General features: G+C 38.8%; 1 protein-coding gene across 4 annotated transcripts in view; it reads left to right on the top strand.

The window, feature by feature from the left end:
- SLF2 (SMC5-SMC6 complex localization factor 2) overlaps positions 1 to 13,475 on the top strand; it is a 49,580-nt gene extending 36,105 nt beyond the window's left edge. For all 4 annotated transcript variants that reach the window (XM_024555733.3, XM_024555735.3, XM_045191424.3 and 1 more), the window contains 5 exons: positions 985 to 1,116; positions 1,547 to 1,624; positions 3,482 to 3,568; positions 5,786 to 5,854; positions 10,022 to 13,475. In XM_024555733.3, the coding sequence (XP_024411501.2) occupies positions 985 to 1,116; positions 1,547 to 1,624; positions 3,482 to 3,568; positions 5,786 to 5,854; positions 10,022 to 10,057 (402 nt within the window). In that variant the 3' untranslated portion in view covers positions 10,058 to 13,475. The remainder of the gene's footprint in view (positions 1 to 984; positions 1,117 to 1,546; positions 1,625 to 3,481; positions 3,569 to 5,785; positions 5,855 to 10,021) is intronic.
- Positions 13,476 to 16,370: the final 2,895 nt, after the last annotated feature.

Genomic DNA, 16,370 nt, shown 5'->3' with positions numbered 1-16,370 from the left:
GAAACCCTCCCTTCTGCTTTCTCCAGAATCAATAAAAGAAAAAAATTTTTAAAGACTAGAAATTGCAAAACTATTGTGCATTAATTGCATCTTCTACCTGTTTTAATATTAAATAGTCTTTAATTATATAGTCTAAAATGCGGTTACCCTTCAGTACTTGTCTAGTAGTAAATATATCAGGTATATGTATGAGTGTGTATAAACATGTGCTATGCAAGTGCCACTCCAAGGAGTCCTGAAGGCTTTTTTCAAACATTAATAGCACTAATGGGCTACTTATAGTTGTATTTGGAGACTCAACATAGAACCTGATCTACATGTAGTATTCTTGTTTGAATCGGGGTTTAGTACAAGATACTCAACTAGGGATTTTAAAAAATGAATTAGAGACTCTGCCCTTGAAAACATAACCTAGTGGTTGAAACAAAGTAAATCAACCATTGTGGTACAGTGTAGTAAGAGCAGTGATAAAAGTATGCACAAGGTGCTCTGGGACAGAGATTGAAAGAGACAGCTGGTTTCTGCATTAGTGGAGTTGAGGTAGATTTGATGCCAGATAAATGGGGACCCACTCCTGACTCACCAGGGTCATTATCAAATAGCTCTCAATCCTTTCAGTGATATTTACTGCCATCAAAAAAGAATTCTTTTCAGAATTCAATGACTTCTACTCACAGGGAGATTCAATTTTGCTGACTTTCAAATAATTTCACAGAAGAAGCACTCTCTTTGACCTCTATTATAATGCCATTTGGTCTCATCCCTAAGCTTTTATCCTCAATTACAAGTGCTAAATGTTTAAAATCCCTTTTAAGCAATTGAGGACTTCGAAGTAAAGGGGAAATGGGTATCACTGGCCTATAAGGAAGGCTACAAAGGGGCAAAATTAGAGAAGGCAAAATGAACAGAGAATACACTGAAGAAAAGTAGCCTAAAAAGAGCACCTGTATTGCTAAGTATTCTTCAATGTCTTTCTTTTGGTAGATATCAGTCTTATATCGTTATCTTGTGCAAATGAAGCCTTCTGATTTGTTGAAGAAAATGGTCTTGAAGAAAAGAGCTGAACAACCAAGTGGCACCATTGATGACAGTCTTCATTTGGAACTTGAAAAGCAGGTACCCAAAGCTAGGTCATCATCTCAAAAGAGTGTATAAGAGCATAACTGATGCCACCTTTCTAACCATAGGCTGCTATTATGGCATAGGCCTTTAGAGGCTATTATAAAGTTAATGTTTTTTTTAATTGCTATCATAAAATTCTTCAGTAAACTTAAGAGTTGAGAATTGAAGCAAAAAGATGGTTATTGGTAATTTAATACTGGGAGTATATTTTTGTAGCCCTTTATTTGGGCAGTCATGAGGCAAAAGGAGTGCCCTTGAGTTAGAAATCTGAAAGCCTAGGTTAAATGCATGCCTTCTCCTACCTACTAACTTGGTTAACTTTAGCAAATCCTTAATCCTTCCTGGGCAGCTTTCCTAGTATATACTAGGATAATATCTGTGCTAGTTAATTTCATGGGTGTTCATTTTATTCATTTCTCAATAGGCATATTACCTGACCTACATTCTTCTTCATTTAGTTGGTGAAGTTAGTTGTTCTCATTCTTTTTCTTCTGGACAGCGGGTAAGTAGTTTTTAGTGGTTTTTGTTTTTAGTGTCACTATTGATGGAATGAAGGAACACTCTTTTTTAATTTTATTAAATTTATTGGGTGACATTGGTTAATAAGTTTATATCATAGAAGTTTTAAGTCTACAGTTGTATAATTCATCATCTGCATATTGCATTGTGTGTTCACCACCCAAAGTCACATCTCCTCCTGTCACCATAAATTTGACCCTCTTCACCTTCTCCTACCTCCCTCCACCTTCCTTCCCCTCTGGGTGCCACCATACTGTTGTCTGTGTCTATATGAGTTTTTTTTGCTTTCTGTTTTATATCTCATGTGAATGAAATCATATGGTTCTTGTCTTTTTCTCTCTGACTGACTTCGCTTAGCATATACTCTCAAGATCCATCTGTGTTGTCACAAATGGCAGTATTGAATCTTTTCTTATGGCCAAGTAGTATTTCATTGTATATGTGTACCACATCAAGGACACTTAGGTTGTCCCCATGTCTTGGTCACCGTGAATAATGCTTCAGTGAACATAGGGCTGCATATATCTTTACAGATACATGTTCTCAGATTTTTCAGGTAGATACCCAAAAGAGGGATTGCTTGGACATATTCTCTTTTGACTTTTTGAGGAACCTCCGTACTGTTTTCCACAGCGGCTGAACTAATATGTGAACATTTTTTATATTGGGGAAAATTTAATAAAAGTTAACTTTAAATTTGCTATACAGCAGCAATTTTCAACCTTTTTCATCTCATGGCACACATAAACTAATTACTAAAATTCTGTGGCACACCAAAAAATGTATTTTTTGCCAATCTGGCAAAAAAAGAAATGTACGATTTAGATTCATTCACACAGGACAGCTGTTGTGGTGTTGGCTGTTGTCATTATGTTATTTGACAGTCTAAGGGAACGGAGATCAATACCCCTCACTCAGTAGTCAGGTATTGCATGTTTTAAAAATTCTTGCGGCACACCAGTTGAAATCACTGCTTTAAGACATTAGCCCTTCTGTCTAAAAACTGTATTATTTTAAAACCTTTATTGATGAACATTACATTTTTGTGATTACCCACAGTACTAACATGAATATTCTTATTCATATATCTCTATCAACCTATGTAAACATTTCTATAGGGTAAATTCCTAGAAGTAGAATTGCCAGATCAAAGGTTATAAAATTTACAAATTTTAATTATTGTTTCTCTCTCACATCAATGTTTGTCTTTCTCTCTTGCACCACCCCCCCCAGCCCAACCCTCCCCGCCATCCTCTGTCTCTAAAATCAATGAATATATGCCCTGGCAAGGATTAAAATTTTTTTTAATTATTTAAAAATAGCAGTTACCACATTTCTCTCCCCAAAAGTATCCATTTACGTTCTTACCTTAATATATTCAACCTTGGTATATGTATGAGAGTGACTGTTTTGGACTATACACTTCTAAAACTTAAAACTTAATTTTTTAAGGAACTAGTATTAAAGTAGTTCATAGAGAAAAAATAGGTTAGCTGTTATTTGAATATTTCATGAGAAAATGTGTTAAAGAAAGGCCTTTTCAAATTTGGGGGCATTATATCATAGTCTAAGCTCTAGGATTAATTTCCATTAGTGTGCTTCAATATATAGCAAAAAACAGCTTTTATTTTTTGTATATATTTTTTACATTAACTAACAATAAGCCATACCAGTCTTATTGTCCTGGCAGTTACTACTTTCAATGATATGACTGCTACTATGTTGGATAGTTAAATTAGAAATTGCTAACTGGAGAATGGTAGATTTTTAAATGCTATTTAGTTCTAGTAATTTGTAGGGCTTCAGAGTTGTCTTCATTCCTTGCATTTGTTTTGCATAGAAACACTTCGTGCACCTCTGTGGGGCTTTGGAAAAGCATGTTAAGTGTGATATTAGGGAAGATGCAAGGCTGTTTTATAGAACTAAGGTAAGTGTGTGTTTTTCTTACTTTTTTTTGTTTGTTTTTAACATTGGTTACATTAATATTTGAGGAAGAGAAGCATATTAGGCTCTCTTTAGAAAAAAGAACATATAAGATTAGAAATATGATTTTCTCCTTTAATAACAGAAATCAGCTTCTACTAAGTACTTCTAGCTAGATTGAAAGTGAAAGGAAAAACATCTTAAAGCAGATATATTTTTTAATTTTACTATGCTTTCTATTCTGAAACTCCTGACACCTAAGGAGAAAAATTCTTCCACTACTAATGAAACTTCTGTACAAGTTCAGACCTTCATGCTTAATTAAGTTCGCTTCAAGAATTAAAGCATTGTTTAAATAAATATATATAAGTTTTAAAACAATAGTTATAAAATTTTGTGATAGTTAAAAATTTGTTTTGTTCATAAAGAAGAAATAGGCAAGATGTTATTCTTTAAATATTCCACTAGAGAATGTGTTAGAGGAAGCACTCTTCAAATCCCTGAGTCCTCTACATCATCCAGTCTGAGCTCAAGGATGGAAATGATTCAGCAGTAAGCTTGCTCACCTTTTTTCTTAAGGGTTTAGTGTAGTCAGACAATAGAAAAGCTAAGTACAATATCTGAGTATAGAGTTAGGAAAACAATTTTAGTATTAATAAAATGATATGGCAGTTTTTCCTGAAAATGCTAATTAACACTTTATAAACAATATTTTCTTGTAAGGATTTAATTATTCCAAATTATCTTTTAGCTTTTGTAAGGTAAAGCTGATTTCTTTTGCCCCTATGTTTGGATAGTCATTGAATGTAAAGAATCAGCTTTGTAACCTTATGTCTTACATTAATTGGCTGTAAAGGTTAGCCCATTTGGATTTAGTATCTATATTTATTTTAGTAGATTTAAGTTAAATACAAAAATGAGCAACTAATGAAGTATCTGGTTGCAGATTTTCAAATACATGTCGAGGATAGCTCTTTGCCTTATAGTGGAAACCGTAGTTTCAGAAACACATTCTTTTGAACACTAACTAGAGTTACTGGCCCATAGAACTTGGTGGTAGTGGCTACTGCTGACAGACATGCTAAAAGGAGACCATCCAAGGTTTTTGTTTCTTAAAGCCAAGGGCAGGGCATAGATTGGTGCCAGGGTTCCCCTTACTTAGAGTAGAGGATAACAGAGGTCTGTGGAAATTGCTTAGGGGATGGCACTGCTGAAATAGTTGAGTTGCCTGCCTCTCTCCACAGGCCTCTAGTAGAAAGGTGGTAATTGTTTGAAGAAACTGAATCTACTGAACTCTAAATGGAGAAAAAAGCAGACCTTGCAATTTACTTTATTAACTTAAAGTAGTTATAAAATTCCTGAATTGTTTAAAACATTTTTCTCAGGCAGTTATGTTCAAGAGCTAATTGAGAATCTGTAGAGTGGTAGGAAAGTTTGAATTTTACACAAAAATTTGTTAAGCCTCCAATTGTCGGAATATACTGGGTATTTAAAGAAGATTCATCATACTCTTCAAAAACCTAGAGAGGTATAACAGTGAATTTTGGATCTTTTGATAATGTGGAAAGGAACTAATGAAAACCATTCTTTGTGGCCTTGAGTCTTTCAAATAGAAGCTAGGAAGGCAGGTAACAGCCTATGCCTTGGGCCCTATAACAAAGGCTACCCTTTACCTTCTGTATCTGAGTGTTCAAAAGCCTGCAAGGTGAAAATGCATGTGTCTTGAAGTAGGGGAGATTTGGGATTTTTTTAACTATTTTATTTATTTATTTTTAGAGAGAAGGGAAAGGAGGGAGAAAGAGGGAGAGAAACATTGATTGGTTGCCCTCAACCAGGGACTTGGCCTGCAACCGGGCATGTGCCCTGAGTGGGACTCAAACCAGCAACCTTTTGGTTGGCGGGCCAGCACTCAGTCCACTGAGCCACACCAGCCAGGGTGGGAGTATGTTTTTCTGGATGATCTTTAGTAACTAATGGGGAAATGGAGTCCCAAGCATTCAGTATTTTAGATATGGTGATAAAGAAAATTCATATTAACCACTATGATTTTAAAGCCTCTCCAGAAAATGAGTAGTTTATTTTCTATTTCTTGATAAAAATCAAATTGAGTTGTTGGGTGTGGGCCTGTCACAATTACCATATCTTTTATAGAAAGCCTTAAATTGATTTTAGGTGAGGATGTTTTAATCTGATCACATTTTCCCTATTTGATATTTTTAAGGTAAAAGACTTGGTTGCCAGGATACATGGAAAATGGCAGGAAATAATCCAGAACTGTCGGCCTATTCAGGTGTCATTTTATTAAACAACTTCATTTATTCTTAATAGTTTTGCTGAATGGTGTTTCTTCATATTATTTGAAAAAAGTATGACAGAGCACTTGCTTCTAGGTCTTAAGATAAACTGAAGACTCCCATATAATAGTTTGTAAATTTTTATTTTTGTTGGCTTCATATTCATTAATTTATGTTAACAATGGTTGAGCCCATTTTAAAATGTTAAATTGCATCAAGTAGAGGTTATTTCACAAGAATCATTTTTCTTAACAGCTTAATTGAGATAAAATTTACATATCATACATTTCACCCATTTAAAAGTATTCAGTGATTTTTTGTATATGCAGACTTGTGCAGCCATCACCACAATCTAATTTTAGAACATTTTTGACACTCCAAAAACAGAAAAAAATCCACATTCATTAGCAGTCACTCCCCATTCCCCAACTACCTCTACCTGCACTCCTATCTCCATTCTACCAAGTCCTCAGCAACTACAGACTTTCTGTCTATATAGCTTTGCCTGTTCTTTGTATTTCATATAGATGAAATCATATACCATGTAGTGTTTTATGACTGGTTTCTTTTACATAACAATGCTAACCGAATCCATGTTGTAGCATGTATGTCCATTTTATTGCCAAATATTCCATTGTATGGATATACCACATTTGATTTACCCACTTACTAGATGGACATTCGACTTGTTACCACTTCCCAGCTATTATGAATAATGCTTTCATGAACATTTGTATACAGGTTTTTGTGTGAACATATGTTTTCAAGTGAAAATATCTCGCACATATACCTGGGAGTAGAATTGCTGGGTCATATGGTAATTCTACGTTAAATGTTTTGAGGATCTGCCAGACTGTTCTCCACAGTGGCTGCACCATTTTACATTCCCAACAGAATATTTGAGGTTTCTAATTTTCCTACATTCTTATCAACTTGTTATCTGGGTTTTTGTTTTTGTTTTTGTTTTTGTTTTTGATTAAAGGCATAATAGAAGGTTGGAATCTCACTGTGGTTTTAATTTGCATTTCCCTAGTGACTAATAAGCACTTTTTGTGTGCTTATTAGCCATTCATATAGCTTCTTTGGAGAAATTTCTATTCAAATTCTTTGTCCATTTTTTTAATTTAGGTTTTTATCTTTATTATTGATTTGTAAGAATTCCCAAATGCTCTAAATACAAGTCTCTTATTAGGTATAATTTGCAAATATTTTCTCCCATTCTGTATGTTGTCTTTTTATTGTCTTGATGGTATCATTTGTAGAGCAAAAGTTTTTAATTGTGATGAAGTCAGTTTTATCTATTTTTTTTTTCTTTTGTCACACTTTTGGTATCATGTCTAAGGAGACTTTGCTTAAGAGAGGCATTGTTTAAATATCTGCTGTTAAGTTTGCCATTCTGCTTGTTTATAAGCAAACTGATCTGGGATTGTCTAAAATGATTCTTCTCAAATTTTAATGTGCATAAGCATCAACAAGGAACTTGTTTAAATGCAGATTTTTAGGGGAGAGCCAAGATGGCGGCATGGGTGGACACGCTGTGCCTCCTCGCACAACCAGAGCTGACAGAGGATCCAACGGCAAGGAAGTCCAACACCAAGGAAATAAAAAATAAACATTCATCCAGGCCGGTGGGAGGGGCAGAGACGGGCAGCCAGGGCAGAGAGGACTCACGTTGGGGTGGCGGACCGGGGCTGGTGGAGTGTGGGACCAACGGGGCAGGCAGTCTGACCACTGGCAGGCCCTGTGGCCCCACATTCGCGCACAGATAAACCGAGAGGGCTGGACTCAGAATGGCAGAGAACGGGGCAGCCAGAGCGGCGGGTAGCACCCCGCGGCCCCACATTCGCGCACAGATGAACCTGACACATGGTGGGGAGCGAAGCAGACCGCGTAACCCAGGGCTCCAGCTCGGGGAAATAAAGCCTCAAACCTCTGATTGAGAACGCCCATGGGGGTTGGGGCGGCAGCAGGGGAGACTCCCAGCCTCGCAGGAGAGGTCGTTGGGGAGACCCACAGGGGCCTGGGGCGTGTGCGGGTCCAACCACTCGGGAGCCAGCACCAGAGGGGCCCAGTTTGATTGTGGGTGGTGGAGTGAAAGATTGGAGTCCGGTGGAGAGGGGAATGGGCACCATTGCTCCCTCGGCCCCTCCCCCACGTACAGCATCACAGCGCAGGGACCAGCATTACCCTGCCCTGGTGAACACCTAAGGCTCCGCCCCTTTAAGTAACAGACACGCCAAGACAAAAAAAAAAATAGCCCAAATGACAGAACACTTCAAAGCTCCAGAAAAAATACAACTAAGCGAGGAAGAGATAGCCAACCTATTGGATGCACAGTTCAAAACACTGGTTATCAAGATGCTCACAGAATTGGTTGAATCTGTTCGAAAACCAGATGAAAAAATGAAGCTTATGCTAGGAGAAACAAAGGAAAATGTACAGGGAACCAATAGTGATGCGAAGGAAACTGGGGCTTAAATCAGCAGTGTAGACCAGAAGGAAGAAAGAAACATCCAACCAGAAAAGAATGAAGAAACAAGAATTCGGAAAAATGAGGAGAGGCTTAGGAACCTCCAGGACATCTTGAAACATTCCAACATCCGAATTTATAGGGGTGCCAGAAGGAGAAGAGGAAGAACAAAAAATTGAAAACTTATTTGAACAAATAATGAAGGAGAAGTTCCCCAGTCTGGCAAAGGAAATAGACTTCCAGGAAGTCCAGGAAGCTCAGAGAGTCCCAAAGAAGCTGGACCCAAGGAGGAACACACCAAGGCACATCATAATTCCATTAGCCAAGATGAAACAGAAGGAGAGAGTCTTAGAAGCAGCGAGAGGTAAGGAGACAGTTACCTACAAAGGACTTCCCATAAGACTGTCAGCTGATTTCTCCAAAGAGACCTTACAGGCAAGAAGGGGCTGGCAAGAAGTATTCCAAGTCATGAAAGGCAAGGGCCTACATCCAAGATTACTGTATCCAGCAAAGCTATCACTTAGAATGGAAGGGAAGATAAAGTGCTTCTCAGATAAGGTCAAGTTAAAGAAGTTCATCATCACCAAGCCCTTATTATATGAAATGTTAAAGGGAGTTACCTAAGAAAAAGAAGATAAAAAATAGGAACAGTAAAAATGACAGCAAACTCACAGTTATTAACGACCACACCTAAAACAAAAACAAGAGCAAACTAGGCAAACAACTAGAACAGGAACAGAACCATAGAGATGGAGATCACATGGAGGGTTGTCAATGGAGTGAGAGGGGGAGAGGAGGGGGGGAAAGGTACAGAGAATAAGTAGCATAGATGATAGGTGGAAAATAGACAGGGGGAGGGTAAGAATAGTGTAGGAAATGTAGAAGCCAAAGAACTTATAAGTATGACCCATGGACATGAACTATAGAGGGGAATGTGGGAGGGAGGGGGTGGGCAGGATGGAGTGGAGTGGGAGGGGGAATGGGACAACTGTAATAGTATAATCAATAAATATATTTAAAACATAAATAAATAAATGCAGATTTTTACTCAGTAGACCTGAAGTAGGACCTAAGATATTCTACATTTCCACCAGGTTCTCAGATTAATGCCAGTGCTGCTGATCCAGGGACCATACTTGCAGTAGATAGGACCTAGAAGTGCTTACATTTTTTTTTTATCAAAGTAACAGGAACACTGAATATTAATTATGAAAGCAATCTCACTATTTTATGACATTTTGACTTTTGCTGTTGGTGTCCTTCCTAAGATGTGCACACCATTTTAGAGACGTCTTTAAGAAATCTTAAGGTAATGTTTTGTTGTTTCTAACCTCTGTAGACCTTGTTTCAGGCTGGCCATCTTAGCTGATGTGGCATTAAAATAGAAAAGAATTTAAAGCTAAAACTTTATATTAGCTTAACAATTTTACTTAAATCTTCTTAAATATGATTCTCTATGTGTTTGTTGATGAAGATAAAACGTCTTGTACTTATTTTATACTTTTTAATTGTTAGAGCACAAAATGTGAAACTTGAATATGATTACCATAAATTTTCAGAGAAATATAAAATATAAAGATTTTTTTTACTTTTGTTATCAAAGTCCATTGTCTGATGAAGAGACATTTTATAAAGATTATTCATAATTTGGATTTTCTTTATCCTGTTTTTTTTTCCCCCTTCTGTTTTCTAGGGGCAGCTTCATGACTTCTGGGTACCAGATTCTTAACAGGAGTTGCAACAGCAAAAATAAGAAACAAGAGAAGTTCAATAAGAGCCTTTCCTAGAGGAGTAGAAGGGATTACTACAAAAACCAGTGGAATGCTAAGAAAATGTGCAGCAAGTGTGCCACTTGAGTATCTAGTATGAAGCTGGTAATAAAGAAATTGCCGCCCTGGCTGGTGTGGCTCAGTGGATTGAGTGCCGGCCTGCAAACCGAAAGGTCACTACTTCAATTCCCAGTCAGGGTACATGCCTGGGTTGCGGGCCAGGGCCCCAGTTCTCACACGTTGATGTTTTTCTCCCTCTCTTTTTCCCTCCCTTCCCCTCTCTCTAAAGGTAAATAAATAAAATCTTTTTAAAAAACGAAAAAAGAAAAAAAAAAGAAATTGCCATTTCCGAAGCAGATATGAAACACAATCTGCTTAATTAAGGTAATTGGCCTTTTAAAAGAGCAGAATCCTATAACAGACTGGAAGTGTAGAAGCAGCTAATAGTTGCATGTCTAACCTGCCCCAATTAACTCCGTTGTTAAATTATAAGCCTGTTATCTTTTTTTTTCCTTTGTATTTGTGGCACTTGGATAATCATAGAAAATATGTGAGAAAAAATTTGGACCAATGTGAGGAGTTAAACATGGAAACCAAGACCAAGTTCCAGTTTGTTTTAATAATCCCTTTTAGTTATTTTAAGACTCAATGGAAAAACTCACAATTGAGTTTAGTAACAAAAAGGATAAATCTCTTCTGTAACTCCTGTAAACCACAGGGAGGGTTCAATCCATGCATTTTCCTTCACAATTCAAGATTATAAATCTGTTAGGTTTTTTAAATACATTTAAACAAACAGTTGAGAAACAGAAGGTATATTGTCAGATCCCTTAAGGGGAAGAGGTTAAGCTACAAAATAGTGGCTCTGTTTTCATGCCAAAATATGCAGTTTGTTTTTAATTTCCAGTGCATTTTTTAAAATACTGGTTAAATCATAGAATTCTGGCCCCTTAGTAGCCATATTACAGAAGTCTGTATTGCAAAAGCTTAAAAATCTGGACAAGTTTCCAGAAACCTTATTTTCATGAGTGTATAACCTTGGCAGAGACCTGGATGGTGTTATTCTTTACGACACTGCATGCATGTGTGCGCACACACATGTGTTTGTGCTTGTATTTTAAAGTTGCACTTGAGAACCACAGCTGCTCTAAATTCTTAAACACTGGAAAGCCAGCCTTTGGTTTAAATGGTGGAGAGTTAGTAAAAGTGCATGTGCTGGTCTTAGCCCAAGGGCCCTTTGAAGCCTTTGGTAGTAATGAACTCTTACTAGCTAACTGAATATTTCTTTTGTTGACTGAGAGTCCCTTTTAGGAGAATTTCTTAAAAGAAAATGCCAACTCCCCCCCCCCCCCCCCAGTATTGACTTGGATGACATTGTTAGCTATCGTGAGCACTCTGAGGTCTCCAGTTGTGAGGGGAAAGGTGATGGCGGGGAAGGGAATTGATGTTTGTAGTTTGAGAATGGAGAAAATAAATTGTGAAAATAGCTTTCTACCTCTAAATTGAGGCTTAGGAGCAAAACACATTTTATCTTAAATTTATCATTTAAAGTAGCATAAGTAATTTTTGAGCCCATGTCAAGCATTGAGCAGTTAGAGATTTTCTAAGGAAGACTAAGTAAATCCAGTTCCTAAGAATCCTGTCAGGCCAACAAAAGTTTATTCTGTGTTGAGTTTACTGGTAAGAATATTATTATCTTGATACTACCTCTCAAGGGTATTGTTAGAAAATGCCACTTACAGTTAATGAGATATATACAGAGTTATATTTGACAGAAGCTTGAAACTCTGGCATCTATCTGCCCAACAGTGGGGGCTTTCACTCTCTGTAATTTAATAATTTGTAGATACATTATTTGTGTGTAATTTTATAAGTGTTCATATTTTTCTCATTTTGCATTGTGTAAAGTGTACAAAGTTTCAAAAGTATAAAATACTGCTTATATTGCCTGTAATTACAGTGTGTAAATATTTTCTAATCGTGTACATTGATGGGGGGACAAGTGGGTTATTCAGGTTTTTTTTTAAGTGACCCTTTTGTATTGCAGTTGCAACAGGTAACTGCTCATCAAATTTAAAACCACTTTGATACATTTTTATTTAGCAGTTCCAATAAGAAAAGTCTCTATTTTTAATTATCTTTCTCCATTAGAGAAAAATACTTCATGTGTCCCTTTAAAATAAATGGCCAGACATGTGTTTGGACCTTTGCATTTATGACTCTGGTAGATGTCTTCGGTCTCCAGGTCATATTCCAGTTAGTATTTGCATTCGGGTTCTCATAAAAGTTGTGTGATTCTCTTTTAGCACAAGTAGCCCATGTTTTTTCTTCCAAATCAAGTGTTACCCTTCTCCCTCTTGAGTCCCCTTGCTTTGTCTCCCTCCTGCTGTTGTTGCCCACCCAGTGAAAGGGATGGCTGTGGGGGAGAAGATGCTCATTGCACAGAGAATGTCAGGCCACTTTTGAGACTTGGCAAACAAAGCTTGCACTGAGTGGTGGTGTGTTTGGCAGTGTTACTGTGCCAAAAATCACCTTATCTAACTTTCTGGATATGTATGTCAAACTTATTACCCTTATTGCAAGCTGAAATTTAAGATACTTATAAGTGTTTATGCTTTTGTGTGTAACTGTTTGCCTTTTCTAAACTGCTTTTCTTGTTATCCGAAAATACAATTCTGTTAGTTATACCATGTTAAGTGAAGATGCACTCCATGCACAGAATGCATCTGTGTAGCAGTAAAGTAACAGCGTCTGTACATTTTCTGTCTATCTCCTGATGGCAGTGGTGCCTTTGTCGCCTTTTGGAAGGTTGGCATTTTGTTTTTGTTTTGAGGTACAAGGTAATAGCTTGCTTTTGACTTCACAAAAATCTCCCCAGATATAAAAGGTAGAAAATGGTGTGTCATCATCCAGGCTCAGTTGGAACATTTGCTTTTTTATCTCTGTCAAAACAAGTGTAGGTGGTGGGGACTGGCCAGTAATAATGTGTGGAGTCTTTAAACCAAGAATAATTTTTAAGCTTTAAAAAGTAAAAATCTAAGAGGTGACCCATAAGTGACTGAGTTGAGAACTAGGGAAGGACTGTCCTGATTGCCTCTAAGGAGGCAGGATTAGAGTTCAGGTGGTCGGGCATGTAGAGCGTGGCCCGTGGGTATTGCGTGCTCACTGACGGTGTTGGTGCGCCTCACTGTTTTCTTTTCCCTGGACAGTCCCGTCAGCCAGTCACCCCACCAGCTCTTAGGCAGTTTACAAGTAGATGCAGGTTTCTTTTTTCTTTGTTTTCCTTTCCTTTTTTTTTTTTTTTTTTTTAGGATTTTATACTACATCTTGTTTAAAGTCCTATGAATGTGTGTGTTATTAAAATGGCTTTTTCTCAGTTTGAACATGTGTTTGGTAGTATTTGTTTGGGAGTGGGGATGGTAAAGTATCTGGAATGTCCTGTTTCTTCCCCTGCCCCATCCCCTGCTTTTCAAACCAATTTCTTCCTCTCTTCCTCTTGCTTTGGGTTCCCCATTGGTTGTTTAGTTCAGTATCTCCTGTTTCTGGCATACTTAAAGCCATAGTTGTATACAGTTCACTTTTATACAACCCAGTTAAAATAATTTGCTGTATACTTTGCAGTCAGGAATTCAATAACCTCATTCTTATCTCACCTCATCCACTATGCTCAACAACTGTTGAGTCCCTGCTACCTGCTAGGCACTCTTTAGGATTCAGTGGTGTACAACACAGAGTTCTCGTGAATCTTACTTGCTGTTATCCAGGTGAAAATACTTTGTTACTGGGAAAAGAAGACTGGAAAACAATACCCTTGACTTGGCCCCCTTGTTCTAGGGTCTAGGAGAAGCCATATGGTGCGGAGGCAGGGCTCAGGATCACCTCCAACCCACCAGGCAGATAACAGCTCTGGATATGCCGGGGAGGAATGGGAGGAGACGTAGGTTGACACGTCCTCACTGGAGCTGTTCTTATGAGGTCATAGAAGGGCTAGGCATGGTTGCCAGACACCTCGGGTACCAGAACCGTGTCACTATTTCTCCCTTCTGTTGTGCTAGTTAAAAGGAGATGGCTTGTGAGCATTTTTCTTCAGCATTAGGGTGGAGAGGTCTGGGTGTGAAAGCCCAGGCAAAAGCAGAGGCATTGCCTAAGAACTCACTGGGAGGCGGGCATCACAGCTTTGTAGAAGTTATGGGCCTTGACCTTGCCCTTCGTCCTGACCTCAGGTCACCATAACCATTGTTTGATCCTTGGCAAGTTATTAACTTCTCTGAGTCTTAGTTTCTTCATCTGTCAAAAGGAATAATAACAGTGTCTACCTGAGGTGTTGTGAGGCCTAAATGAAGTAATGCATGATAAGTGTTTAGCAAAGTCCCTGGCATATAGCAAGAACTCAATAAATGCTAGCTATTATTATTTAGCTCTTAAGTTCAGGCTCTCCTCAGATCACAAAATTGATCCTAAGGTACTTGGGCTTCTCTGACACCTGAGCAAACCGTATTTCTTAAAACTATTTGTGTTTTATTCCTCCTGACACGGAGAGCCCTAGAGACCTCTGTTCAGCTGTCTCTGCTGGTAAAAAATTAAGTTTGTGACTTTTTAAAACCCAGCATGCTGAAGCCGAGAAAAGGGTGGTGGGTGGTGACTTTCCAACATTTGTGGACATGTCCTGACACTCCCTTCTCCTTGCTAACAATTCCCCAGGCTGGAGTCAAGAGAGGTCAAACCGGAAGGCCCAGCTTTGGGTCTGACTCCAAGACAACTGGCTGGGAGGAAAACTTAACAGGCAAAACAGGCTTCTGAGGCACAGTGGAACAGTGAGACTACAGCACTATTGCACTGGTGACAGTCCCAACTGAAGAAGCACCTCAGCTGTAATGTGGCCAAAATAAAGATCACACCACTCAAAGGGAGAGTGCTGGGCAAACCAGAGGTGGAGATGGCAAAGCAGGAACAAATGCTGCCACAGTGAACAGCAAGCAGGACAACTTGACTAGGCCAGAGTTCTTTTGCCTCAGGGAACCTCTGCTCAAGTTTCAGGAGTTTATACCTACCCCTACACCTAGGATCCTTGCTACAGTGAGTAACCACTCTGCAAAGCCTGGAGCCAAACCTGGTGTGTAGATAGCTGAGCTCAACCAACACTGCCGTTGGCCACTTTCCTACAGAAGAGTTGGGGAGGACAGCCTAGCAAAAACAAAACCTACACTGGGGTTCTGTCGGTGAAGTACACCAGGTTTTCAAACGGGGTCCTCTCACAGCCACCCTGTGAGATAGCCAAGGTAGTGACTGAGGATGAGTAAGAACCTTCTCAAAGAATGGCCTCCCTGTGTCCTAGGACACAAATTCATGGCTGGGTTAAGGTTAATTTCTTGGTTTGTTTTTGAGTCTCCTCCACTGTCCGTCTTCTCTTTATTCATATTTTATCAGCTTGATTTTCAAAGAGGAGCATTATCAATCAAAGGGGCTTCCTATAGAAAGTTCCATAAATTGCCATCACATCTGATCACTTCATTAGGGTCAGAGATTGAAGTGGAAGGACAGCAGAAAGAAATGCATTGTGGTCTGAATCTATATTATCAGAGGTACATAAGTAACTGCCCAACTACAGTGTAGCAAGTGCCATGCTGGACATTTTGTTCATTTGAAAACGTGTGAGGTTCTGAGTCTGCCGTCAGAGCACCCTAGAGGAGCAAAGGCATGCCTCACAGAGACGATGTGAGGAAAAGGCAGGCCTCATACACTAGGTGAGTGAGATGCCGGAACTACCACCAAATCACTTCGGCCTACTTGCCAGGTATATAGAAAGTCTATATACCTACTTCCCGAGGCATATAGAAAGTTGCCACTGTGAGTTCATGAAGAGTTGAGTCCCTTAGCCTACTGGGGCCCCCTGCAGTTTAATTCTCTCCTGTCTGGTACTATGGGGCTAGCAGTCTTCCTATCCTTCCTCCACTGTCACCCCCAACACACTTTCCCGTGAGGACTGCAGATTTCTTTTTTCTTAGCCATGTTTTTCCCAGTCTTCCCAGCTTAGACTTCCTTTCTTGGTCAGCGGTTTCAGAATTTTCTTCTGTGGTCTTTTCCAAACTACTGGCTGACTTTCCCTTCTATTACCTACTGGGAATCCTCCCATCTCATCAGATCAAACATACCTTTCTCTCTCCTGCCCTTTCCCTTCTGCCTACTCCCCAACACAAACCTACACATTTCCTTCTTTGCTCTGAGGATACCCCTTAAGGCTTTCCTTGCTACCCTCTTCTCAGGCTTTCCCAG

Source organism: Desmodus rotundus, chromosome 4 (genome assembly GCF_022682495.2).
Source record: "Desmodus rotundus isolate HL8 chromosome 4, HLdesRot8A.1, whole genome shotgun sequence".
In the NCBI taxonomy this organism is placed as follows: domain Eukaryota; kingdom Metazoa; phylum Chordata; class Mammalia; order Chiroptera; family Phyllostomidae; genus Desmodus; species Desmodus rotundus.
The sequence above is the reverse complement of the archived record's forward strand: the minus strand, read 5'-3'. Positions and strand labels throughout refer to the sequence as shown.